The 27,434-nt window shown below is 46.9% G+C and overlaps 1 protein-coding gene and 1 long non-coding RNA gene across 51 annotated transcripts in view; one reads left to right on the forward strand and one right to left on the reverse strand.

Moving 5' to 3' along the window:
• Positions 1–9,519: 9,519 nt before the first annotated feature.
• On the forward strand, positions 9,520–16,398 carry LOC135968223 (uncharacterized). The gene is made up of 3 exons (XR_010582826.2): positions 9,520–9,635; positions 12,073–12,134; positions 16,262–16,398. It is a non-coding gene; the product is annotated as an uncharacterized lncRNA (long non-coding RNA).
• A 307-nt stretch (positions 16,399–16,705) lies between these two features.
• Positions 16,706–27,434, reverse strand: part of NEDD4L (NEDD4 like E3 ubiquitin protein ligase) — a 368,857-nt gene continuing 358,128 nt past the window's right edge. For all 50 annotated transcript variants that reach the window (XM_074022439.1, XM_015439728.4, XM_074022435.1 and 47 more), the window contains 2 exons: positions 26,992–27,064; positions 16,706–22,061 (listed from right to left, as the gene is read on the reverse strand). In XM_074022439.1, coding sequence (XP_073878540.1) covers positions 21,959–22,061; positions 26,992–27,064 — 176 coding nt within the window. In that variant the 3' untranslated portion in view covers positions 16,706–21,958. The remainder of the gene's footprint in view (positions 22,062–26,991; positions 27,065–27,434) is intronic.

Here is a 27,434-nt window from a genome sequence, read left to right on the forward strand (position 1 = left end):
CATGCATCCATTCCTCCATACATTCATCTATCCAACATTTTTGAGGCCCTTGTTTGCCAGGCCTTGTCCTGGGTTGTTGAAAAACGTAGGTGAAGAATGTAAAGCCAGGTCTCAAGATGCTCATGGTTTATTCCCATACTTGCCTAGTAGGTGGGACAAGTCCATGCAATTGGGAAGAAAAATTAGAAGAGTGTTTTATGTAATATACTGAGCACTTGAAGTGAGATACTTTATTATCTGATGGAACTTTCAGGGAAGCTCCTTCTTTCCTGTGCTGCAATGTAGGGTTTTACTATTTATCTTAGAAGTAAATTCCATATCTGAAGAGTTTACTGTGTCAAAACTAGTTTGTTTTAAACTTAAATTCTCCCTTTTGCATTTCAGCTTGCAGCATTTGAAGTCAGAAACTTCAGAGAGGATGCTGAGCCAATGGTCACGGTACTTGTCACCGGGCAGAATTCTCTGGTGGGCCAGAGGATGTGCTGGCCCCTTCAGGGCAGGGAGGTGGAGCTGATGAACCCAGGACTCAATTCTTGCTCAACCGATCTCAAATTCTGTGACCCTACCAAAGTCACCCAACATCTCTGAACCTGTTTCCCCTTCTGTAGAGTGAAGGTGCAAACAGGACTAAGAGCAACAGTTGGTGAGAGGATGGATTGAGATGACACATATGTCAGGGGCTTCTCATATGCATGTGCAAAAGTACCATTATTATTATTATCTAGGGCACTAGACTTCTGGGAGCATATGCAGAAAAAAGAATCACACTTGGAATTAAAAAAAAAAAATGGAGCCTGGTCCCCTGTGCCACCTACACCGACCAAATCAGCTTCTGACTGAAGTTTCCTCATCTGCAAAGTGGGGTTGATCATAGCATCTCCTTTCGTGGGCACCAAGGCCCCTCTTCCTTTGCTTCACATATGCCACCTTTTCCCTCTATCATCCCTTCTTTGCCTTTGCTTCATGGATGTAAAGGCAGCTCTAATTGGTCCTTCTCTCTGTCTTCCCAGCTTGTTATCGCAGCTGGTGCCTGCTCTGAACCCGCCATCGAAGGAAGCCTAAAGTGAAAAGTGGGACCCCAGGCCCCATCCCCCAAAGCAGCCACTGTTACCCATTTCCTGTGCCTTTTCAGAGACAGACTACGACCGTGGACACATATGTGTAGATTGTAGCCTACCTTTTCCTACAAATTGGGGCCATTACATATGGTGTTCCAAACCTGGCTTTTAACATTTCACAATCTATTGTTGAGGTCATTTTGTGTCAGTACACATAGAGTTCCTTTATTCTTTATTTTTGGATGAGTAATAGGACGTGATGTGGGACTTTTCCCCTTGTTCTGGAATTACAGCCAAGGGTCGATGATGTAAACAAAAAATGCCAGCTGTTCCTGCATTCTACAGAGAGCCCTGACCTGAGGCTGCCATCGCCTCCGCAAATAACTTACGAGGCCTTGGAAACCTCCCTTATGCATCAATCACCCAGGCAGGTTTCTGTGGGGAGCACACTAGGCCTGGGAGGAGGTGGAAAGTCAGCTGTGGGGACTGCTCTGTGCCTGGGGAGAAGTGACTTGCTTTCCTCCCAAAAAGCTTCCCATCATGTAGGTGGCTGGGAAAGGGATCCTGGAGAGTCACTCATGGAGTCTTGCTAGAAGGGGAGACAGCGGGCCTTCCAGCCGGATGCTCGCTGAGCTGCGGAATCGAGGGTCCACGTCAGCGCGCACTACGGAAGAAGGGCGGTGAGACAGCCAAGAGGAAGCTTGTGTGGCCATAGAGGCTGGGTACCTGCTGGCTGCCTGCGCTAGAGGGCAGAAGGGATCTGTGGGGTGTAGGACGCTACAGCTGGGAAGCCAGAGATGGCCCTGCCATCCCAGTTCTGGGGCCTCAGCAGAGCCAAGAGGATCTAAGGGAGCTTTTCCAGAGTGCTGCAGGAGTGCCTAAAGTGGGCCTCGGGAGCTGGCATTCCCCAGGCTGGACCAAAAGGAGACCAGGCCCCTTCCTGTGGCAGGTCTCGAGTGACAGAGGGCCTGGGGTGGAGCCAAACACTGCTCCCATGAAAGCCACACCCACCACCTCAGAGACCACCAGGATCCCACAGAACCGTCCTCACTAGAGTAGATACCAGGGAGCTCCTGCCTCCAACAGGCCACCAGCAAGTGGAAGAACTCAGCCATCTGGCTTCCCTCTTTGCCCCCAACATCAGGAGAGACCCCAGAGCTCAGCCCAGGCGACCTCTCGGCAGCTGCTGGGGAGGGGAGGCTTTTGAACATTAACAAGGTTGGAATTTACAGAGAACTGGACATACTCCAACTACAGAAAGTTGCAGGATCTGCCCAAGTTGTCATTAAAGGACAGTCAAGAGAGATTAGACACAAGGCAGTTGAAAGGCAAATTAGGGGGCACAAAGGCAATTTAGGGGGCAGAAAAGAAACTTTATGTTTACACTCCATGGATTGAGACTTCTCAATCAACTCCTTCCAGGTGCCATGACAACCGGCTCTAAAAAGGGGCCATCATTGGTTTAAACTGTTCCTCGGATTGGTTCAGTCTTTTGCTAGTTCAAAAACAGTGCTGTCAGGCAGCTTCCCACGTTGACCTTGAGTGGTGTCTCTTGTTTGAATCAATTTGGGGATATATTATTCAGAGTTGAGCCTCATATTTTCATAGTTTGAACACATCCTCTGCCTCTTGAAGACTTGTCCTGCCCTCAAACTCAAACTCTTTTGAAGTTGTGTGCCCAATAGCCAGGCTGCCCTACCTTGTTGGGGGTCTGGGCTCAGCTGTCTCAGCATGGCTCATGAGGGTCAGGCCTACCTCACCCTAAGGGAAATGTGTTCTCTGTACTCTGTTCTCCAGATAGGGCGTCTCTTCCAGCGCCTCACTCTTGTCCTTTTGGTGGCTTCCTCCTCCTTCCCCATCCTTTGGGGGCAGAATCCTCCTTCCTGTTCCCTTTCAGGTCAAGTTCTGGCTCCTTGGACATTAACAAGGTTGGAATTTACAGAAAACCGGACATACTCTAACTACAGAAAGTTGCAGGATCTGCCCAAGTTGTCATTAAAGGACAGTCAAGAGAGATTAGACACAAGGCAGTTGAGGGCTTGTATCACAGAGTGGGAGGGTCAGCTCTTGCCTGTGAAATGGACCTGGGTCGGAAACACCGTGGGTTTGACTCACAGAATGAGGGTCTCTAAATTCACAGATGGGTCCTGGGTGATACCATCTGTGAAACCACTGTGAAGCCTGATGCACCCGAATCACCTAGAGGCAAACTCAATGACTCAGTTACTTTCCAGAGCTTGCAATAGAGCAGCTTCACTCATGGCGGGACAGGAGGGTGCCCTCCGTGGAGCAGGCTGAGGGCAGGCACCACCACCAGGCCCTTTGCATTTTTGTCAAAGTAGTTGAGTCCAATTGCTACTGCTAATATTAGGTTGGTGCATTACTTTTAATTTAAAAGTAATGTCAAAAACCTTGGTTACTTTTGCACCAACCTAATGCATGAATTGATGGCTTGGACTTAGTTCTGAGATCTGTTCTGAACATGTGCCCCGTGTCCCCCATGCTCAAGTTCATTTTGAAGCCACAAATACCGAGCAGCAGAGGCAGACAATTCCCAATAATCTTTCAGAAAACTCAATTTCCAGCCATGTGTGACAAAATGACTATTTAATGAAGGCAATGTCATGCTTAAATATTTTCAGTCTTTCTTGGTGAGTGAATCGTTTTGAATGACAGATTGCATTTCAAGGGGGTGTAAGAATCTCAACAGAACACCATTTCTTTTCTAATTTTTTGTTCCATTGACTCTCGGAAACCCTCTCAGTGATTCAGGAAGCTGTCTGGGGCGTTCTGACAGCACATCACACGTTCAGCAGATCAATGAAACTCCTATCAGTAGAGCTGCGACTGAACACATTGTGGGTTCTGGTCCTTTTAGGGGAAAAACTCTTCCCACTGAACCGGCTCCCATATGCACCTGCTTTAGATTCTGTAACTCCCTCAACCCATTTGCTTCTTCTCCTTTAGAGGTGCTCAAGGCAGAGGTCATTCTTTTTACTTCAGTGGCTTCAGTCAGCAAAGGCTTTTGCTGGGAGCTGCCTGCACAGGTGACAGATGAGGGGACATGAGGATTGTGACAGGGCTCAGACACCTCTGCTCCCTTCCCTCCAAAGCCAGGAGAGAGCTCTGAAGGGAGAAGGGAAGGAGGCCTCTCCAAGGAAGGAATGGATTCTGCTATCAGTTCCTCCCAGGTGCCAGTCTATCACTTGTCTCTAGAGGATACTCCAGAACGAATGAAGAAGAGGTTCAATGGATGATTAAGAATATGAACTGCAAAGTTCTGAAGACAAATGATAAGAGGTCAAATAGTGTGATGGGAAAAACTCAACCCACCATAGTACTGGAGGTTGAGTGAATGGGCTTCAATTTATCCCCACTATTTGCTAACTGGGTAATTTTGGCAAGAAATCTCTCCTTTCAGAGTTTTAGTTTCCTCATCTATGAAGCAAGGGATTTGGAGCAAATAATCTCTAATGTTCCCTCTCTATTTTTAAACTTCTCAGAGTAGATGGTTGCTATGCCTACCCCTCACCCTGGGCCTAATTCCAGTCCTTTCAGAATTGGCTTATGCTAGAAAGCAGTTGTCCTTGAGCAAGAAAGAACTCTGGGGCCATCAAAAAGAGGTTGCTTGGTGAGAGATTGCGCACACCAATGGTAGGTACCCAGTGTGAGTGGAGAAGATAGGATGTTTCAGAACATTCTCCCATGTCTGTACTAATTCCATGGTAGGTGGGTGGGGCTACACAAAAGCCTGGAGCATTTTTTCCTTTTGACGTGAGCTGGAGGCAAGCTGATAGAAATACGGAAACCTAGGCCAGCTTAGAAGACCTACAAGTCAAAGTTGACTTCTCCCCTGACCCAGCTCCATCTAGCATTGCCCAACTCCCCAAACACTGCTGAACGGCTGTTTATGTGGAGATGAAGAGAAGCTCTCTGTTGACTTTGTTTCCAAACCCTGCCTTTTGGAATTGACACAAGAAGAGAGCACACTGCTCTCCAGGCCTGACCATCCGGTCAGCAGACTCCAACCCCTGCCCCTGCTTTCTGGCTTTTCCTCCTCAAACAGAAGCTATTGAATCAGATATCAACAACATAGATAAAAACGAGAGCAACATGGGCTTTGAACCCAAGGCTAACAGGCTTATCACAAACTGTTGTCAACCTCTCTCTGTCACTTCCAACCCCAGGGGTGAAAGATCAAACTTTCACTCCTCCTGAGGACTGCTCTGTACAGGGGCCCTGGTCCCTGTGGGTCGGGACACATGGGGCTGGATCTGCACCTTCAGCGAACACAGCCGGGACTGCGGAGGAAGCAAGGGCCCAGGTTCACTGTTGCTGTAGGTGGAGGGAGGTTGTCACTTGGGATGGGTGCCCGAAGCAGTATAAAGGCAGTGTTCAGGTTAAAAGCATAAACACTGCAACCAGACCACCTGGTCTATCTCTCACAGCTTTGGGATCTTGGATGAGTTTTTTAATCCTCTTGGTATCTTAATTTCTCCATCTGAAAAATGGGAATAATTCATCTACCTAGTAAGACTGTTAGGAGGATTAAATGTGCTCATATTTCTAAAACAATGTAGAACAATGCCTGACACTTAGGATGTGTCAAAAAAAATTGGTGGTTCTCAAAGTTTAGCAGGGATAAATCTGCTGGAGAACTTGTTTAAACGCAATTTGCAGGACTTGGTTCCCTGGATGCTTATGGTGAGGGCCCAGACTTGGGTGATGCTGACACAGGTAGTCAGTACCACATGGTCTCTGTTGTGCCTGGATACCCCCGACCCTCTGGGAGCAGCAGGACCCTGTGTCCCTCAGGATTGGCCCTAGTTGCCCAGTGGGTTGCTAGAATCCTTGCAGATTGTGGTCTTGTGTGTTGTGGCTCATCAGCCTGGAAAGTTCTTCTGCACCTTGTCCAGTTGATCTTTCAAGTTTCAGCTTGAGCAACGTCTCCTCCATGAACCCTTCTTTACCTGGCCATGAACCTCTGGGAAAGGACACAAGCCCTTGTCTTCAATTCCAAGACTCATTTTTTGTAAATATGAAGCAACCTGGTTTGTGGCAAGAACCACATGTATGGCAAAAACCTCATCCAATATCAAAAGGGGGAAATGCTCCGCTAGGCCCAGGCCTCCTAGGCTGGAAGAAGGCAAGAACTCCAGGACGGGAAACTGGGAAAGGCACGTTGGCAGCTCCCAACCCAATTGAGCTATTAGAAGAAGGGGGATGGAGAGACTCAGGAAGTTATAAGAAGTTGAGTGCCTGATGTATGAGTTAATAGGCCCCAAGACCTTGGGATGTATTGTGACAAGGAGAGGGAACGGCCACATTCTAAGAGAAATGGAATGATTATTTGGATAACTTACATTCAAATCTCACATTGATCCTAATTTCCTATGACCAGGTAGAGAGGTTGCAAACTCAAACACTTGCATGGGCCAGGCAGATAATGAGTGATGCGGGCCGGACGTGACAGCATGGAGTGCATGTGGCCAACTGGGAGGTCCACGCCCCATCTAAAAAGGGAAGCGCCTATTCACCTATTCAGCTCCAGCTGATGGATGCCAGGTGTTCTAAGTTTTGTTGTTGTTTTTACATCCATCTTCTGCCCTTTGAGGTGTCTTCTGATGTTTAAAAAGAAGCCAGAAAATTTGATTTTTAGGTGAAAATTTCCCATTTAAAAATTCATAGGAAAGACAAATAAAGATGAGTTGGGACCCATCGACCATTTTGCAACCGTTCCCTCCATACATTTCGGGTGCTCTCCCGTCATGATCTTTGGGAAATCCACCTCTGAGTGTCTGAAATGTTCCCGCCATTCTGAGCTGCGAGGATCCCAAAGTGGGGGTTGTTATTCTCATTTGCAGTTTCTCAGTCCCACACCAAGAAGCAGGGCAGGCTCACCTCCTCCAGGGCTGCCTCCTTTCCCAAACACAAGGTCGCTTAATCGTGTCCTCAGTGAAAACCTAAAGAAGATTGCTAAGCAGCCACCAGGAGTCGTTTGCCAGGCACCTCTGCATAGACAGCCAAGTGTGGCTCGGATGCCTGGAGGCCTCCAGGGAAACTGGCATCTCTGGAGAACTAAATTGTTGCGGATACCAGGAAGCTTGGAAATTGGAAGACAAATATGAGAGGCAGAGCAAAAAGGTAGCTCATTCATTTGCTACTTCACAGGAAACAAGGGGAGCCAACAGGCACTGCAACACTCAGGCCAAGGCGGCGTGACTGTCTCAGATCATTTTCTGCAGTTTCAATGTGTTCGCCACTGTCGCATGGCCTCCTCTCTTGCTCTCTTGCCAGAGACTCCAAATGACTTTTGTTTCTGTTTTTAGAAACAAGGTTGTGCTCTGTCCCTCAGCTGAAGTGCAGTGGTGTGATCATGGCCCACTGCAGCCTCCAACTCCTGGGCTTGAGCAATCCTCCTGCCTCAGCCTCTGGAATAGCTGGGACTACAAGCAAGTACCACCATGCCTGGCTAATTTTTTAGTTTTTAACATCTTTTTGTAGAGATGGGGGGTCTCACTATGTTGCCTAGGCTGGTCTTGAACTCTTGGGCTCAGGTAATACTCCCACCTTGGCCTCCTAAAGTACTGGGATTACAGGTGTGAGCCTCTGTGCCCAGCCCCACATGACTGCCTTACAGTCAACCCGGCCGCTCCATCAGGGTTGTGAGGTGGGCAATCCTCGGCAGCCTGGCCAGTGTCTGACTGTTTATTCAGGAACACACACAGGCAGGAAACAGCAAAGATCCTCAAACACAAATCCACAGACAACCCCGAACTTCCCTATAGCCAGCAACACCCCCACCTATTCCCCAGCACCACCTAGTTTACTGTAATCCAATTTTATTGAGCATCCAAGGTACAGAGAACATTGATTTAGCCCCACACTTTCAGGTGCTTCGGGTGATGTATAGGATGGAGATAGTCATGCAAATAACCACAATAAGAGACAGAAAGGAAAAAAGTACTGTAAACTCAGAGTAGGGTTGGAACTTCATTTGGTAGGGTGAATCAGGCAGGGCTTCATGGAGGAGGTGATATTTGAGATGGGTCCTGAAGGTTGGCTAGATTTGGAGTAGAGAGAGTGGTGGGAGCAAAGGCAAGAAGGTAGCAATGCAAGGGCTGCATGGGGATGGAACAGTTCCCTTGATGAGACTATAGGAGCATAGAGAAAAGGTGAGTTAGGAGCCTGACCTTGAATGAGCTTACTCATAAGGAGTGTAGATTTTAGTTTCATTTTCATTGGTCAATACAGGCAAGCCTTTGAAGGATTTCTGCAGGAGAATGTAGATATTGGAGTTGGGCTGCACCAGTGCAAACTGGACTGGGAAATGGGAAGGGAGCAAGTGGAAGGTACAGTCAGGACATTATTGTCGTAACTTGGGCAGCAGTTACAGAGGCAAGCAAGGTGGAGAGGGGGTGGAAATGAAGCGGAGAATCCAGATGCCTGAGCTGTCATGGGTGTCCCTGTCTCCAGTTCCTCCTCCCCTTCTTCCTCTAGTGAGGCATTTGCCCCCAAATTCCAGCAAAATCTCTCCTATTAAGGCCACCAATGACATCCACATTGATAATTCCAGTGATGGCTTCTCAGTCCTCATCTTGCTGACCTACCAGCAGGCCATACCACACTTGATCTGCCCTTCTTCATAAATATACTCTCTGCTCCCAGCCCAATCTCTCCCGGGTCACCACTGTCTCCTGGTTTTCCTCTCACTTCTCTGACCACTCCTCCTTTCCTGGATCCATCTCATGCTCTCATCCTTGGACCCCTCCTTTTCAGTGTCACAGCTTTAAACACCATGTACATGCTGATGATGCTTTAGCTCCGGCCTGGACCTCCTTGACGTCCACGTTCCTCTTACTTTCTACTTGATCCTTCACTTGGCTAACAGATGGCTCACCTTGGTATAGTCCCAAAGAGGCTCTATCTTGTTTCCTGTTCCTCCTTAAGACCTCTGGAGTTGCTGTTTCTCTGCCCGAAGCCTCATGGCTCGCTCACTCACCTCCTGGCATTCTTCATCCTAACTCACTCCATCCAAAATTGCACCCTCCCATACTACCTAGATCCTTTGTCTGCTTTATTTTTTCCCCTGGCTTCATCAACATTTAACACACCATATATTGTACTTATTTATATGTTTCTCATTTAGTTGCCTCCACTAGAATATATATCTCATGATGGAAGTGGTCTTTCTTTTGTTTTGTTTTCATTGCTGTATTACTAACCCCTACAAGTGCTTGGTACATGGCAGGCACTCAATGCATATTTGTTGAACGAATGAGTGAATGCATGAATAGAAAACTGAACTTTGTCACTCTTTCAACCTGGGGAGCAAAACCATGTGAAAGGTCACTGAGGAAGTTCCAATGTGGATGCCTGGAAGATACAAGAGAACAACTCCCAGAGATTTGGAAACACAGAGGAGGAGAGGTTTAAAAGGAGTGTGAGTTCAGATTGGGACATTTACAGTTAGGGTGACTTGAGGAATGTCCTATGATGAGTCCATTGGGCTTTTGGAGACAAAGGTCTGGAGAGAAGCTGGGGCTAGAGATAGACTTGGGAATTGTCCACATGGAGGTACTAACTTAAGCCATGAGAGGAGGAGGAGGAGGAAGAGGAGAAAGAGACAGACACACACAGAGAGAGAGAGAGAGAGGAAGAGAGAGCTCACCGAGAACAAATTATTGGGGAACACCTACCTTTAGGGGAGGAGAAAAAAAAAGTAGGAGTATTTCAAGAGTGAGAGAGTAACCAGAAGATTTAAATGTCATGGAAACCAAAGATGCAGCATCAAGACAGAAGAAATCATCGATAACACTGAAGGCAGCACACTGCAGGGGAGAAAGAAGACTGGGAATTGGTGGTTAGATGTGACCACCCAGAGATCTGCCATCCTACTGCCCACATGTCCTGATGAGCAGGTAGATGCCCTTGAGCACCAGTCAGCAGTGCAATGGGGAGTCATGGAAAATTTTCCAGCAGCAGATTGACAAGATCAGAGCTTTGCTGGAAGCAGGTTCACACGAGTGTAAGATGGCTGGGAAGGGGAAAAATCAATGGACACCCTTTAGTGGGATATTGCAGAAGTCCAGACTGAGGGAGGTCTAGAAGCTAATTAAGGGCTGGTGGCTTCAATGTTCAACATGTAGAGCAGGACAATGACAGGCCCAAGGTCACAGGGCTCCCAGGGCTTCCTGGACCTCAGGTGGGGATGGCCATTGCTGTTTGCATGTCACCAGCAGTAAGTGTTTCCCAACTCGGTCTCTCTCAGCCTCTGTAGCTAATATTTGCCTCCTATTGATTCAGTATCTAGCCTGTTACTTTTTAACTGGAGCCTGGGGTTCAAAGGCCTGATTGTTGTTTAAACACTCATTGCATTGGGGAGGGCATGTCCCCCTGACAACCTCAACAGATGAACAAGCAAGGATCTTCTAAGTAAATATAGAATGCAGAGGAGGCAAGAGGGGGCCAGGATGGGGGTTGAGGTCATGGTGAGAGGGACTGTGAGGGAGCATGATGACCCCAGTGGCAGAGTCGTAGAATTGCTAAGAGAGCTACATAACTAGAATTCAAAAGACAAATCCCAAACTCAAACTTTCTGCTATAAACAATATTAAATACAGTCATGTGTTGCTTAACAACTGGGACACATTCTGAGAAATGCGTCGTTAGGCGATTTCATCATTGTGCAAACATCAGAGTGTACTCACACAAACCTGGATGGCACAGCCTGCTACACACCTAGGCTATATGGCCCAGCCTATTGCTCCAAGACTACAAACCTGTACAGCATGTGACTGTTCTGTTCAGGCAATTGTAGCACAATGGTAAGGGTTTGTGCATCTAAACGTAGCTAAACATAGAAAGGGTGATGTGTTGCGAAGGCTATGACGTCACTAGGCAATATGACTAGGCAATAGGAATTTTTCAGCTCCATTATCATCTCACGGGACCACCATCGTATCTGGGGTCCATTGCTGACCTAAATGTCTTTATGCGGTGCATGACTGTATATTACAACTTAATATCTAAAATCCTTTAATAACAGAAACTCTAAAAAATTCAGCATCTCAGAGCTTCATCAAAGAGTTCCTGGGAGTAGAAAATCCAGTCCTCAGTCTCTGGTCCCTTTAGTCCTTCAACTCTGTCGGACAAAGGGAAGTTTATGTTGTCCCTGGACGCTCCCTGGAAACTATGAGATGCTTGTTTTGTGGTGTGGGGGAGGCTGGAGGGAGGCTGGGGGTTCTGCCCTGTGGCAGCCAGAAAGGCGGTGCTGAAACTAGGACTGTCCCGGAGATCAGGCTGTCTTTTCACACTGTGCTGGCGTCCCATATTTCACTGGCGTCAGTGGATTTTGTAAACTTAAGTAGGCCCCCTACCCTCAAAAACCTCCCCAATTTTCTGGGACATAAATGCCATGAATTTGACCTTGATTCCTTTTGATATAAACCAAGCATCACCTTTGGTATTTGTTAAAATAAAAATTCTTCTGGAAGGGTCACGTGTTTAGCCTATCAGTCATTCACATCTTAGTACAAATGAGTTTATTGTTCACCAGGATGTGTGGGCAGTAGGATGGCAGATCTCCAGATGGTCACATCTAACGACCAATTTCCAATCTTCTCTCTCCCCTTTAGCGTGCTGCCTTCAGTGTAATCGATGATTTCTTCTGTCTCGACACTCTGGTTTCTCCGACAGGAGGTTTTGATGCAGGGGCAGGGAATGGGCAGTAGGGTTGGTGGCTAAATGATGCCTTTGAACCAGACAACCTGGGTTCAGAGAACCACTCTGCGAGTCTCCTAACCTCCTAGTCTGTTTCCTTGTATGTAAATTGGTGCTAATAACATCTACCTCTTTAGGCTGGTGTGGAAATACTGTAAGAGAGTAAACTGAAGGCCACTGTCCCTAGGGGAAGTTGTCTCTGTAAAAGGATGCTGAAGGCTGAAGATAAACTCTCTACGGCAGCTTGGCTTACTGTTACCAACTCCTTCCCTTTTCTTTTGGGTGCCACTAGGTATTTCCCAGCCCCGTGGGAGGCGCTGGCAGGTGGCTTGGAGGCCGCTCACTCAGGTGCAGGTAAGCAGCTCAGAGAGGCAGAAAGGGCTGAGGGCCCTACTGGAGTGCCACAAAGGGGGGCTGTGGCGAGGGAAGGGTGACGCCATGGCTGAGGGCCTCGGGGCTGATCGACCAGCTGGGGCTTGGGTGAGCATCACAGAGGCCATCAAGGTGTCCTTGGAGGATGGCCCTGGAGTACTTGCAACCCCATTCAGGGGACAGAGGACGACACCCTAGGCCCAAGGAGAGAGCCCGGCCCAGCCTGTCCCATGAGGATCCACCAGGGACCTCTGGAGGAAAGAGCCTCAACAAGGAGTTTGATCTAGAAATTGAATACTTATTCCCCAAAGACTATTTTAAACCAAAAGAGGCAAATTACACTGAAAGAGCTAACAATTGAAGCCCCTGGCACTGCATGGAAACAGGGCCCCAGTGCAAGAGAAGATTGGTGCCGAGCAGCGAAGGCCCCCTGTTTGTGCCCATCTAACAGGTGTGGGCAGTCCTGGGCCCGCACCTGTGGAGTGCAGGCTTATCTCGGCCTTCAGGGCCAGCTCCCCCAGCTCCACATGCCGGGGTTCACTGTTCAAAGATTGAGGACTGAAGAGTGTAGCATGCTCCGGGGTGCGAGGGCCCTAATTCCCACCTACTGCTTCTTTGCTCCAGCTTTTTGGGTCTTGCTCCAGCTCAGTGATCAAGGGCTTCTCCTCAATTTTGCCTTGTTCAAGGCAAGGTCAAGGGCTTCTCCTCAATTTTGAGGAAGACAAGGCATAACCCAGAGGGCATGGTGGGCTCCGGTCCCTGTCCTGAAAGACAAAATTTCTTGCGAATGTTTGCCAAGATACACTCCCATGCTGGGATGATGTGTCACAGGAGGTTGATTACGCTGTTTATTATTTTTTTTTTGAGACAGAGTCTCTTGCTCCGTCACCTAGGCTGGAGTGCAGTGATGCAATCTCGGCTCACTGCAACCTCAGCCTCCTGGGTTTAAGCGATTCTCCTGCCTCAGCCTCCCGAGTAGCTGAGACGACAGGCGCATGCCACCAGACCAGGCTAATTTTTATAATTTGAGTAGAGATGGGGTTTCAACATGTTGGCCAGGCTGGTCTCGAACTCCTGACCTCTCAGTTGATTCGCCCACCTTGGCCTCCCAAAGTGCTGGCATTACAGGTGTGAGCCACCCTGCCTGGCCTACTTACACTCTTTAAATTGTCTTGCTGTCAACTCCTCTTGGGACTCCTTGGCTCCTTCCCCACCTATAGTGGCAGCCTGCTACTGCTTGGTCGCTTGGCACAGGGCCCATCCTGCTCAGGACAGGTAGGACTGTCTCCATCCTTGCACTTTTTTAAAGGAGAGACCAGCTTAATGTGCTTGCAGATTTCCTGGGAAAACCTGGGTTTTTTTTTTTGCCTGAACTGGGAAGCAGAAGGATGGAACCCTGCCGGCTGTGTCTCTGCTGGGGTTACCTCCAGGCCAGGGTGGTCTGTCCATTCCCCGCTGCCCCCAACTGCCCAAGCTGGGCCGTTCGTGCGGCTTCCTGGCCTCCCTTCCTGAGCTCAGTGTTGAGTAGCCCCTCTGCTGCAGACAAGCCACTGGGTGGAGGTGGTGGGGTGAATGAGGTCCCACCCACTTCCACGGCCCACGGGGGCAGTAGGAAGCTGACCACTGTCGCCCATCAGCTCTCAGGTTTCTAGCTGGGAGAAGCGCCCACAGGGGCGGCTGTTCTGGGTCTGTAGAGAGGAGGCAGGGCTGCCCCAGCAGAGTCCAGGGCCACACATGAGAACAAAACCTGGCCCTCCAGGCCCACAGTACTGGTCATATCTGGACTGATCAAGGGCAAGAACCCCGGGACTCACATGGAAAAGGAGAGCGTTAGACAAAGCAAGGCCGGCCCTGCAGGGCCACATATTCCGCGATCACGTGATTCGAGCCGCTGACACCTGGGCGAGCCGCTGACAACTGGGCACTCCGCAGCGCAGAACCTTCCGCCTTTAGCCTTGGTACTCAGTCTGGACAAGGTCAAACAGGATTGAGAACTCGACTCCCTGATTCCAGCAACAGTATTTAAAACTCCCTAGGAAGGGTATTGCTTAGACACCACCCGAATCTGCCTTTAATCACAGGAATGTGGCTCTCACCCATCCCTCTCGGCCTTATTCCGTTTCAGCCTGCTCTATTTGGAGGTGCGCTTGCTCTAGTACCGTACACCCCTTCCAAACTCATTTGTCTGCAAGTAAGCCCTTTCCTCGGAGAGGAAAAAAGGCTTACTCCAAGAACTGACGTGGGGGGTGGGCAAAAATGTGTGGAGGAAACACGGTCTTCCCTCACGGTTCCAAAGGGGAACTGTGCAGCAAGGCTGCAGAGCTGCGAGGGAGGGGCCTGGAGCCCTGGGAAAAGGCACATCTGAAAAGGTAGTTTCTGGGGACACCTGGCCAAGAAAAGGATGAAGTTATCGCAACCAGTTCAAACACCAAGGCCGTAAGACCAGCAGAAGACCTGGAAGAGCCACAACCCCTTGTGGGAGTCTGTGCTTTGAGTGGGCCTGGGAGAAGGTGACACAGGGACAGTCTCTGACCTTCACCTGGAAGCACCGAGGGCTCAGGACGCCTTGTCCCCAGGAGGCCCCTGGGAAGTGAGGGCGACTATGCCTGGAGGTGACAGGAGGGCTCCATGCTGTCAACACTCCAAGTACCCGAGACTTGCAGCCCAGCTGGGAACTTTGCAGAGGAAAGCGGAGGAGGCATACGAGCAGCACGGGGCACGGTGAAGGGGGCTGGGCAGGAAGGAACACAGCAACAGGCTAATTGGGGAGACTGACCTTTTTCCCAGTCTGGCCTAAGTTCAGCCCTAAAAGGTTCCCAACAGGGACTCTCCCTTCTTGCTCTCTTGAGCTCCCACTGGGTGACAGCTGGGCACTGCGGCCTACTTACCGAGGACTGTGTCTTGGGTCGTCAGTAAACTCATGCTCAAAGTTTTTCCAGCCCATTCAAGTTCTATAACTGATTCCTTAGGGATTCTACAGCCTGAGCTCTCTGGAAGCTGTTTTGAGAAGTGTTCTCTCCCAGAAAGTGGTTTCTGCGTTCTTACCTCAGGAACCCCTTTGAACACAGCTCTGAGGGCCAACCCCGGGAAAGCTAGCGTCAGAATTCAGGACACCCGTGCTCACCGCAAACACTTTTACCAGGAGCTTCACCATCTCACAAGTGCCTAATGAGTCTTGGATTTCAGAGCAGGTTAAAAGCTTACTAATCTAGTGACTGTGTCATTGATATAATTCGTTCCACCATGTGTGGTTTTAAGAAAGAACATACAAATATTCACAGTGGCTCTGTCCAATTGTGCCTCCCATGTGTACTCGTAACTCTGGAGGAGGCAGGAATTCCAGGCACTGCCAACAGCTTCCTGGCAAGATGCCATCTACTGTTAATGGAAAAAGACAAACTGCAAGAAACTAAATGATGTCCTGCTTCCCCGCTATCTCCTCCTCTGCCCCAACGGGATGGGTTAAGCACATCAAGAGGAAGCTCAGTACTAAAGAAAAAGGGAAAATTCTCCAGGAGTCTGACATGATCTGAGCGGAATGAAATGGCATGAGGAAAAATGCCACCGGGTTTGCACAGGGCAGTGACACACGGTCAGGATTTTTTTTTTTTTTTTTTTTTTTGAGACGGAGTCTCGCTCTGTCGCCCAGGCTGGAGTGCAGTGGCGCGATCTCGGCTCACTGCAAGCTCCGCCTCCCAGGTTCACGCCATTCTCCTGCCTCAGCCTCCCGAGTAGCTGGGACTACAGGCGCCCGCCACCACGCCCGGCTAATTTTTTGTATTTTTAGTAGAGACGGGGTTTCACCGTATTAGCCAGGATGGTCTTGATCTCCTGACGGTCGGGATTTTGACAGCACCTTTCTGAGAAGCAACTTGGAGATTCATTATTGAATCTCATTAACTCTCACACAAGTTGAGGGCCAGGCATACAAGGATGCCTTTTGAGGAACAGACTAACATGGATTATACAAATGTTACATAAAATCAGTAATTCTCAAGTTTAATAAAAGAACAAAACAGTAGAAGGATAAGAATAAATGTGCATCCTTTTAGTAGGCTTAAGCTATGTGTTTTGGGCAGACTTTAACTTTTTTTTTTTTTTTGAAACAGAGTCTCGCTCTGTCGCCCAGGCTGGAGTGCAATGGCATGATCTCGGCTCACTGCAACCTCTGCCTCCCGGGTTCAAGTGATTCTCCTGCCTCAGCCTCCTGAGTAGCTGGGATTACAGGTATGCGCTACCACATCTGGCTAATATAGAGATATTTTTTGTATTTTTAGTAGAGATGGGGTTTCACCATGTTGGTCAGGCTGGTCTCGAATGCCTGACCTCAGTGATCCGCCCACCTCAGCCTCCCAAAGGGCTGGGATTATAGGCGTGAGCCACCATGCCCTGCCAGACTTTAATGTTTTTAAAAGGGTGGAGCTTTTAGGGAGATGAAGGAAATGAACGCACTATAAATCTGCAGGCATTTAAACCCCTCTGAAACAATTAAGTTGGTGCATTCACAAAGAAGTTTTAAATCAAACAACCCATAATACTTGATGTAGAAAATGTTCCAGCTTCCATAATTCTTTATTAAATATTTGACAAGTTGCATCGCTTCTTTACAATGACTTCATTTTGTCACATTAGTCTTTTGCTGTCAGGAAAACAATCTACAGTGTCTCTTTAGATCTCTCAAGAAAAAAGAAAAGCGAAAAGCATTTGTTCTTCAAGAAAACTTTTCCTGTGTGTATCAAATTCAACCATAGTTTAAAGCTATTCTGATTGTGAAAATGAGCATTATTCATAAGTTGTCTTAAAAAAAATTCAAGGTAGTTTGGTTTTTACCACTGTATCAAATAGTACTTGGCTTCCTATTAGGTGGTGGGTTTATAATAAAAAGTTATGAAACATTGAGAATTTATTTGGAATGCTTGAAACTTTTCACCTTAAAAGTCACTGCTTTTTTCATGTTTCATTTGATGATAGATCCTGAATTAAGAAATAACAGCAAATTCACATCATCTTCCCACGGTTTTCTCAGGCTCCAAGGGTCGAAATTCGGAGGACACAGCTTGGAGAAAACTGTAGAAGGGACTAAGCTCTCACCCCCTTTTGAAACCAGATTACTCAATAAAGGTGTAAAAATGCTATACAAATATATACAAATATATTTGGACAGCATATGTACGTATATATGTATATATATTACATACATAGTAGTAAAGGAAGAACAAAGTCACGCAAAGTTAACATGAAGGAAACCGTGACAATCTAGGTGAAATTAGTCTGAGTGGAAGGGGAAAACTGGCTTACATAGGAACACAGATACCTGCAGACACGGAGTTATACAGAGGTACGGTCACGAAGAAGGCTTCTGATGCACTGGTACGGGGTTGAGAATGCAGTGCACGCAAGGTTAGGTGCCAACAGCAATGCTACTCCTTACACACAGAAAGCCAACGAACAGAAAGACATGCCTTTGAAACGTGTTGCTTTGAATGGAACATCTTTAACAAACGACGGATGTTTAATGGGAGGTTTGCTTGGAAAATTTCATGCCAACAGGAAGCTACCCCATTTCTAGAAAACATTCTCCAAGCTCCTGTCTGAATGCTACAGCATTTTCTCTGACATACTGAGAACACTCTGGGGTGGGGGTGTGCGTATGCAAATGTATAGACACTGTTCATTAAGGCTTATATAAATTAAAAAAGTGGTCCAAAGAATATCACATTTTTTCCCCCAGTTTTAAAATCTAAAGTACAAAGTGGAGTTTATAAGGATTTGTTTTTTAAAAACACATCTGAGTCCTGAAATTGGCAGTTCTGACATGACTTATCAGGATGTACCCCAATGCCTGAATGACAGAGGTAGCGCGTGATCTTCGGGCTCGGGGAAGGTCAGGAAGGGAGCAGGCCAGGCAGTTACCCTGCACAGCGGCACCCCCTACTGGCAAGGCAGAAAATGATACCAGACAGCACCTCCCACCTCTCCCTGTAAGTACAGGGGTGCAGGGGCAGGGTAAGGAGGAGAGAGAAGAGGAGAATTAGCACAGTGGGTAGGGGCTGCAGAACTGATTAACCCAGGCTCTCTTTATACGTTTTTAAATTTCGGAGGTGAGTACAAGACTCTTAGAAATACAGGAGTCGACTGTTAATGGGTAACTGTTAGAACAATTAAAAAGTTGCTATGTATGAACCTGGCTTTCATGAGGGCCACTGTGGCTCTGGCAAGTTAGCAGCGGTGCACACTGTCTATGCAACAATGGGAGATGTAGAAAATGGTTCAAATGTTTTGCACGCTGTTTCTCAGAATCTGTCACTGTGAGGCCGGGTGCGGTGGCTCATGCCTGTAATCCCAGCACTTTGGAAGGCTGAGGTAGGAGGATCACCTGAGGTCAGGAGTTCAAGACCAGCCTGGCCAGCATGGTGAAACCATCTCTACTAAAAATACAAAAATTAGCCAGGCCTGGTGGCGGGTGCCTGTAATCCCAGCTATTCGGCGAGGCTGAGGCAGAAGAACCGCTTGAAGCTGGGAGGCAGAAGTTATAGCGAGCTGAGATTGAGCCACTGAACTCCAGCCTGAGCTACAGAGCGAGACTCTGTCTCAAAAATATTAATAAGAATCTGTCCCTTTGCCCTTACGTGGGAGAAATAATACACGCCAAGTCGCTCTGTATCCCTCGTCTGAATTTAGGGAATAGCTGATGTCACCTGCTGAAGGGTTCTGGAAACAAAAGTCAAGTGTCTTACCTTTGTTCTTGTGATTTGTTAGAGAACTGGCTACAGAGAAGCATAAACATTTCAGGCAAAAAGGAAAAGAGCACTGAAGCTGGGAGTACACTGTAACACAGAAAATGAAGGCCTCATTGCTGCCGGCTCTGGGACCAGCGGCGGAGAGGCACAGGCTGTTGGACCTTCATTCCGCCAGGCGCTCTTTCCACGTCCTTCCTCGGGCCAACAAGGGGCAGGAATGGAAATAGTCGGGACACACAGGCAGCTGTGATAACTGATGTTAAGAAACCTGCAACAGGCAGTGCGTGAACTCTGGCACGTACTTCTCGGCCTCATGTAAGTGGCCCATAATAATTACAGCTTCAGCAGACAACTCAAGAAACTGCATTAAGGTGATTTCTCTGGCTATAAAGAGAGCCCGGCCTGCAGAGCAGTGTGGCTGCTGCGACCTCTGGGATAGGCAACACTGCCCTCTCTGCCCCAGGGCTACTCACAGGGCAGGTCGGGGCCCAAGGAATGGCCCAGCAACTGCTCCTCACCCAGCACAGAGCACACTGTCTTTCCTGCCACCTGCAATTATGCTGTGAAGATGACGGGGTGTGGTCATCATGATTCAGAAGAATCAAGATCTATGACCATTTTAGGCAAAGAGAGAAACTTCGAGAATTGCTGAGGACTAGTGAATCTTGTTTTGCTTTTTTAAAAAAAAATACTAAAACCCCACTTCAGCAATATTTAGTTGTCATTTAAATCAAGCTGGTATTATTAAGGGGTTGATGAACTGAGGTGTCACTCACAATTACTGCCTTCCAAGAATTCATGGGGTGGATTTCAGTAATTCTTGTTTGCTTCTGGCTTAGAAATTGTCAGAATGATTTTTCTTTTATACTTTCCAATACTTGACTTAATATGCATTTAGTGACTATTCTGTTTTTTTCAATACACAGTTTACAAGATGACAGAAGTATCCCAGTTCTTAGGCTAGAACTGGATTTCTCCCTCTACAATTACACGATTACTCTCAAAAACCAAGAAAGTGTACTGCTCAACTCAGGCTCTGGCATGATTCTTAAAAAGAAAACTGACTCTAGACTACAGGGGCTTACAAAAAGGGGATTTTTTACCACTGAGACATTTGTTATGTTAACTGTAGGGGAAACGTCTCACCAACAGTCAAAACCAATGAGTAGGATTTTTTTTTTTTTTAAGTTACATAGCATCTAAGTTTTCTGATCACTACCAGGTACTTTTCAACCAATAAGAAAAAGGAACCAACACTCAGCTCTGTAGAAATCTACCTTCTTTTAGAAACCTCAGGCCTCTGCACCTTTAGACAACTCATTTACGACGACAACCTTCCATGGCTTCTCACATGCCACCCAGGGCACGGTAAAAATGGCAATTTCTTACACCGAGAGGTCCTTTTTATGTAACAAACAGACATCCCCAAACCACAACTCTTTTGTCCTATTGATGACTGGCATGAGATCAAATCTCTAGCGTCCCCTAACTGCCCCGACAGGGTCTAGGATAACACAGGTTAAAAAGGACAGTCGGGTCGTTCAACTCCCACACTGCCTCAGGTGTTTTCTCAAAGCACGACAATTCTGCAATGGAGACTTACACGTGGAAAAGAATCAAACTATGCAGGTACCCTCAGTCCTCTGCCACTACCAGCTCAACAGCTTGAGCTCAGAGGATCAAGTCAAGTCTCTGTCTCACTTTTAATCTAGCGCACAACAGACACAACTCAGGCAGTACACGGTATCGAAGCATGCAACAGGTCATTGGTAACAGAACTCAGTTAGATTAAGTGTACATTAAATAAATCTTTGTAGTTGAGTAGAAATCACAAAACAGTTGGTGAGGACAGGTCTGTAGGCTCAGCTTTACATCCAGGTTTTTATACACCAGCAGCCAGATTCACAATGGATAGATATTGCACCGGAAAGATGTGTGCGGGGAAAAGAAATCATCATCACATTTAATGTTCATGATAAAAAAATAAAAACAAAACCAGACATGACCTCCATGTAGTACATAAAGTGCCTTCAGAATTGGTGCATTTACAACAAAAACTGGTTATTTAGCTACCATTAGCAAACGCATACAAACAGGACACTAAACAGATCTGGTTTCCACAGTTTTGAATCAAGCAGTGCCAAGTTTCATTCAGAATGTCTCTACTACAAACAGCAAAGAGGAAATAGAATAAAAGATGACTGTACAGCGCCAGGAAGGGCTAAATAATTTCTCTGATGAGAAATGGGAGTCCAACCCTGTCTCAAATGTGTTACAGCACATGTAATTACTTCTAAGGAATAATGGTGTGATTCCTTTCAAGTCAACACAAAATTTGTCATGCTATGTTACAATTCTCTCAGCCTGTAGCTATTAGCTAAATTTGTACAAAAAAACCCCAAAACAAAAACATAATATCCAGTTTTTCATTCTGAGTATGGAAAAAATTATTATGTCTAATATTATATTGGAAATTCTCTCAAAGTACTTGTCTGTAGAAGGTTTTTGGACAAAAACTTGCCTTCCAATTCTAATAAAGTAGAGGGTGGAGGTGTCAGAGACTTAAAAAATAAAAATGTCATTGACATTAAGCCTGGTATGAAAGTGAAATACAAAAAAAAAATGCTCACTTTTCCAAGTACATGAGACACCTTTAATCATAACGAAATAAAATCTGAAAATCGGTCTAAATCATTTTAAAAAGTAAACATGAGTTGTAATACTATACCTGTAGAGTGATTAATTCCATTCATTGTCATTAGAAAGGATGTAAAATATTTATTAAGGGCTTTGCCTGCAGAGGCACAACATAAATAGCGTAAGTCCTCCTGAAATGTAATTAGTGTACACATCAACCAGTTGATAATTTGTGGTGGGAAATGCAGAAACTCAAGCTGGGACCAGGTTCCCACATCCGATCTTGGACGAGTGCATGGCGAAGGCTCGGCTCCAGGGACCATGCCTGCAGCTGCTCTCTGCCGTCGCCTCTGCAAAAGTCTGTTAGGCAAATGCAAAAGTGCAAGCAGAACTTGCTTGAAGAACAACCACCCCCGAGGCAGAGGGTGCTTAATCCACCCCTTCAAATCCTTGAGCATTTTCCACGGCCATGAGAAGTTTCTCTCGTAAATCTTCAAAGGTTTCATATGGAGGTAAGTCAAGGCGATTAAAGCTGCAAAAGGAACAAAAAGTATAGGTGAAAAGCCACAACAGCACTTCCTAGATCTGGTTAGTAGGGCATGGTGTTTGAGTAACAGAATAAAAAAGCCTTAACCAACAATTTTGATTACCTGGGGGGAAAAAAAAACCCCAAAAACCTCTAGCTATGAAACATCTACACTAAGTAAGCTCATGTAATTTACAGAGAAAGAACATTTTGAATGGTCCATGAAACCTTTGCTATAGTCAGATGCAGATCTTAGAACAATCCTGGTGGGAAGGGAAATGAAAAGCAAAGTAACTGGCAAAATTTCCAAACCCTTGGACCACAGAGTTGATGCTTTTGGAGTTACCCACGAATTAAGACTGTGTGTGTCTCTAACACTATTACTTATTCCACACTAGGCCTCAAGCCAAGTGCTTTTCTATTAACTCACTTCATTTTCATCACAACCCTATGAAGCAGGTCATGTTATCTCTACTCTGCACAGGAGCTCCTGGAGCAGAGACAAGGTTCCTGAGGTCACAGTCTTTGTCATACGGCAGACCCACAAATAGAACCCAGGCTGTCTGGGGCTCCGAAACACCAGTGCTAAGCTACCTCCTCTGATCAAAGTCAGGCAAAATTGACATTTGCTATGCAAAGTTGCATTTAGAAAAAGTCCCTACATATCTGGAGGCTTCAGATGGGGGTGGCGACTGCAAATCACCCTGGCAATAGTGAGGGCTTTCAGACAAACAGATGGCCTCTGTGCTTCTGTGACATGGGGAAACTGCATACAGGGGTGCCAAGTGGATCGGATCAGTGGGCCTGGCATACAGCAAATGCTCAATTACTCAAGAGATGGTATCAGTGTGAACACCTTTCAACATTTACTGAATGTCTACATGGGGCTCAAGACCAGAGCCTCTAGCCACAGAACCTGCACCTCTGTGTGTGTGTGTGTGTGTGTGTGTGTGTGTGTGTGTATGTGTTGGGGTGTGGTTGCTGATGTGTATCTGTCATGAAAATGGCATGCACACTGGCCACAGCTCATTATGACATAAGAGCTCAAGTTCACGGAGTGCTCACCATGCCCCACCAGCCTTGTCTCAATGTTATGAACCCTGGCAATCACCTTGTAAGGCAGCTAATGCTTCATCCCTATTTCACAGAGAGGGGGAGCTTGAGACACAGCGAGGTTAGGTAACTTGCCCAAGGTCACACGGGGCCAGGTACAGCCCCGGGGTGCTCCAAAGCCCAGCTCTTGAAGTGCACTTGTGCTGTCTCTGCCGTGAGTGCTCACACTGTCTGTGTTTAAAACCGCCCCCTCCAGGTATTGATGTGTGATTCCAAGAATGAGCAAAGTAATCTCCTAGGTTTTAAAAGCTAACCATTCACGCGCTCACTTCAGCAGCACTTGCACATACACTAAAAGCTAACCATTGTCACAGCCACAGAAAAGAAACAAATACTGTAGGGGGCCCTTTAACAACCCCTAAATGTTGAGTAAGTCCCACTGAGTTCCACTTGGATTCTCCAACAGCCCCTAAACACTAAAAGACAAGAGAATAACACTGTGCTTGTCAAACTGGGGTTCTCAGAAACCCAGGAATCCTAAAAGAGTAAGTACTAATAGAGGGCTTTCACTTTCTGTTATCATATTGATAAAGACAGGACTTCACATCTACAGATGGCATTTAAAAGAGGCTTTCACGGAAAGTGGCTTCAGGCTTTTCAGCTGGGGTTCCACAGTCCTGGGCCTGCAATTCCTATCGGGGTCTCAGGCCCATTCTTGAGATCTGTGACCATTTTTTCCCTTTAAAAAAGGTCCATAGATTATTCAGGTTTGAGAAACACTGGAATGATGAAGAGAGAGGCAAAGACGGGAGGTCAAGATCTGAGGTTCTGAATCATGCTGCTTAATGCTTCATCACTTTGCATCTCCATGTTATCTGTAAAAAAGTGGGTCATAACATCACACACCTCTTAGGACCACTGTGATGATGGTATGAGTCAACCACATCAAGTGCTTAGCACCATCCCCAGAATGAACTGAATGCTTGGTGAGTGTGAGTTCCTATCATTTCAGAGGTCAGGACACACGAACCTGGCTTTGGTCTGCACTAATGAGCTGGGTGACCTTAAGGAGCTCATTGTCCTCAGAGGGCTTCAGCGTCCTCATGTGGAAGATGCACGGGCTGAATGAGATGATTTTTGTTTGGAGTCTTCCTAAAAGGGCAGGTGAGCCTGTGACTCTTAATGAAGAGTAATTTTAAATGTCTGAGTAGTGACCTTTTACAGAACAATGAAATGACGTCCTTTGAATGTCAGACACTCATTGGAAAGCTTAATGAAAGGCACCCTCATCACAGAGAACCAGATCCTTCAGCTTCTGCTCTTCTAGGAAATCAGATTTTTATTTTGAACTTTAATTGTGTATCATAATACATGGAAGAAATCAAACCTATGTATGGCGAAATTTTAGGGCGGAACTGTTGCCATGAAACAGCCAGTGAAGTTCCTGTTTCCTATGTCAAAATACAGGCAGGGTCAGGTAGGGAGGAAAGCCATTTCGAAGAAACAGCAGAACGGTCCCACTCACGCTAGCCAGTGTTGCTTGCAACTGCCAGTCCCCACCATCCAGGTCAAGTTAGTCTGGAGAGAACATCATTGGGAAAACTACATAGTTGCTTTATTTCCATGACACATAAAGAGGAAGATAAGTTCTGGTAAGAGCCAGCTGGGCGGTTCCCCTCCTGTAGGTAGACCTTTGCCCTTCCTAGGGAAGAGCCCTGCCAGCCTATAAGAATCATCTGGGGAGCTTTGAAAATCCCACTGCCCGGGTCACACACCAGACCAATGAAGTCCAAATCCCAGGCATGAGTGATTTCTTTAAAGTTCTCTAGATGGTTCCAACATGCAGCTGCGGTTGAGAACCATTGAGTTCAAAGGTCTTATCTGGGAAGTTCTACTTGGGGCAGAATCATGTGGGCTCCAAAATAAAAAAAACAGCTCAACAGTAAGACATGTGTCCCTGAAGTCATGGAGAAACATGGGTTGAATGAACACGAAATTGGCTCACTAATCTGGTTTCCTTGGAAAAGTCTAAAAAGAAAGTGGCTATATCAACAGAGACAGTGTATCTGGTGTAGTGGTTAAGGGTGCAGGCTCTAATTCTGGCAGACCTGAGTTCAAATCCTGGGAATCTGTGACTCAGGTAAGCCCTGCACCAGCCTTCTGACAGCCCAAGGGAATAACATATCTCATAAGGCTGCCATAAAGATTAAGCAGTGCCTGACCACAGATGACTGTGCCCAATAATTTCGCTTTTCCTAATCTTCATCCTAGTTAGTACTATAAGCCTGAGTTCCGCATCACCACCCACAGTCCTGGGGCTTGGCTCAACGCCAGTGCCTTTCATATGGAGGCCAGTAGAATCCAGAAAACCACGTATGACTCAGACACTGTTTGGATAAAAGCTCTGAACTACTCGAGCATTCTTCCCTTAGAATAAAGCCAGAGAACCATGGACAACGACTGCTCTGGATATTCATCAATTTTAGGCTGGAGTCAGCTTGCTTTCAAGGCTCTGACAGGCAATGATCACATTCTTTCCATTTGGAGACTCATGTGAATGGTATGAATGGAAAAAAAAACCCACTTTTCTGGAGAGGCAAGGGTATCCGACGGAGGTAAAAAACCTTTCACAGTCGAAAATGTGTTTTCGCAAACACATCTGCATGAGAATTCTCTCCTGGCCAGCACTGCTAGTTTAAGGGAGGGCGTTTCCTGCAGGGAGTGTGCGGTCGCTTGTGTTAGCTCGGTAAGGCCAGAGCAGGCTTTGCAGACCCCGTTGCATGAGAAACACAGGGCTACGCTGCTCACCGTTCTCCAGAAGGCCCACTTCCGCTGCTTCCCCAGGAGCAAGAAATGAAGGCTTTTTTTAATGCAGAAAAACCAACATGAGGGACATGGGAGTTTGAGTTAGCAAGAGCTCCCTGAACCCGGCTTCAAGACATCGATCCTGTCCAGTCTGCATTTGTGCTGGGTTTCACGCAACTCTTCAGAAAACAACCGGACCCTTCTGCCTCACTGTGTCTCCTGAGAGGGCCTTCTGAGGGCAGCCACGCTCCACGCCTGGGCATCCCCGGCCACGTGTCAGCCCCCTTACTCTCCTCCAACCACAGTCACATTACTGCTCAATTCCAGGGAATTACGGGTTATTCATGGGCATAGAAGGCCTTTGAAAAAGGATGTTTCCACAGGGTATTTTGTGCTAATTTCTCAACCAATTTAAGATTGGAGTTAAAACCCAATGTGTTTATAGAGGCTGAGAGCTGCCTTATACATGTATGGTGAACAGCGAAAGCTGCATTACCTAGAATAATGAGGGAAAGACTGGGCTCAGGGGAGAAATTCCCCATGGCAGGGACGCCTGAGCCCTTTACGTGCCAAACATACTGAGTGCATTACGTCTTTTTTTTTTTTTTTTTTTGAGACAGAGTCTTGCTCTGTCACCCAGGCTGGAGTGCAGTGAGTGGCACAATCTTGGCTCACTGCAAGCTCCGTCTCCCGGGTTCACACCATTCTCCTGCCTCAGCCTCCCAAGTAGCTGGGACTACAGGCACCCGCCACCACGCCTGGCTAATTTTTTTGTATTTTTAGTAGAGATGGGGTTTCACTGTGTTAGCCAGGATGCTCTCGATCTCCTGACTTCGTGATCCGCTCGCCTCAGCCTCCTAAAGTTCTGGGATTACAGACGTGAGCCACCACACCTGGTCCGCATTACGTCTTAATAGCACTACTGTACAATTCCTATTTTCATCCACATCACTGTCCTTTAGTTCTCTAAGCTACTTACAAACAGGAAACAGAGCAATCTATAGCTCCGAGCCCAGCACCACACCCAGCTAAGTAGTTCAAATACTGCTGTTGACGTGCGTGTGTTTTTGCCACTCACCATGTGTGAGCTCTGGGCAGTTTCTCAGGACTGCCCCATTGCTCTATTGTAAACAGCTGAGGACCATTGGAACCTAGACAAGAAAGAAAAAGAAATGTTAAGAGTACTTGGGGTAGAAGAATGAAGCTATGGTGTGGTCTGCAGTCCAGCTACTGTCAGGGCAGGGTTTGCCCCCAAGGGTGAGGTCCAAGACACTCTCTTCTGCTGCAACATTGATATTTAATGTTGAGGGAAGCCAGAGGTCTGCACAACCTCACAGAAAGATCGCATTGTCTCCAGAATGGAAATGCACTAAGTTTAACAACCACAACAGTTATGTGGAAAGGCAGGCAGCTACAGCCTCTCAGCTGGACCCTGGCAATTTAAACTTCAAACTAGTTTTGGAGGTGGGAAGGCGAATGAAATGTGACCTTCAGTATGCAAAGTAGAGAGTGATTTTTTAA

This window comes from Macaca fascicularis, chromosome 18 (genome assembly GCF_037993035.2).
Source record: "Macaca fascicularis isolate 582-1 chromosome 18, T2T-MFA8v1.1".
NCBI classification, from domain to species: Eukaryota; Metazoa; Chordata; class Mammalia; order Primates; family Cercopithecidae; genus Macaca; species Macaca fascicularis.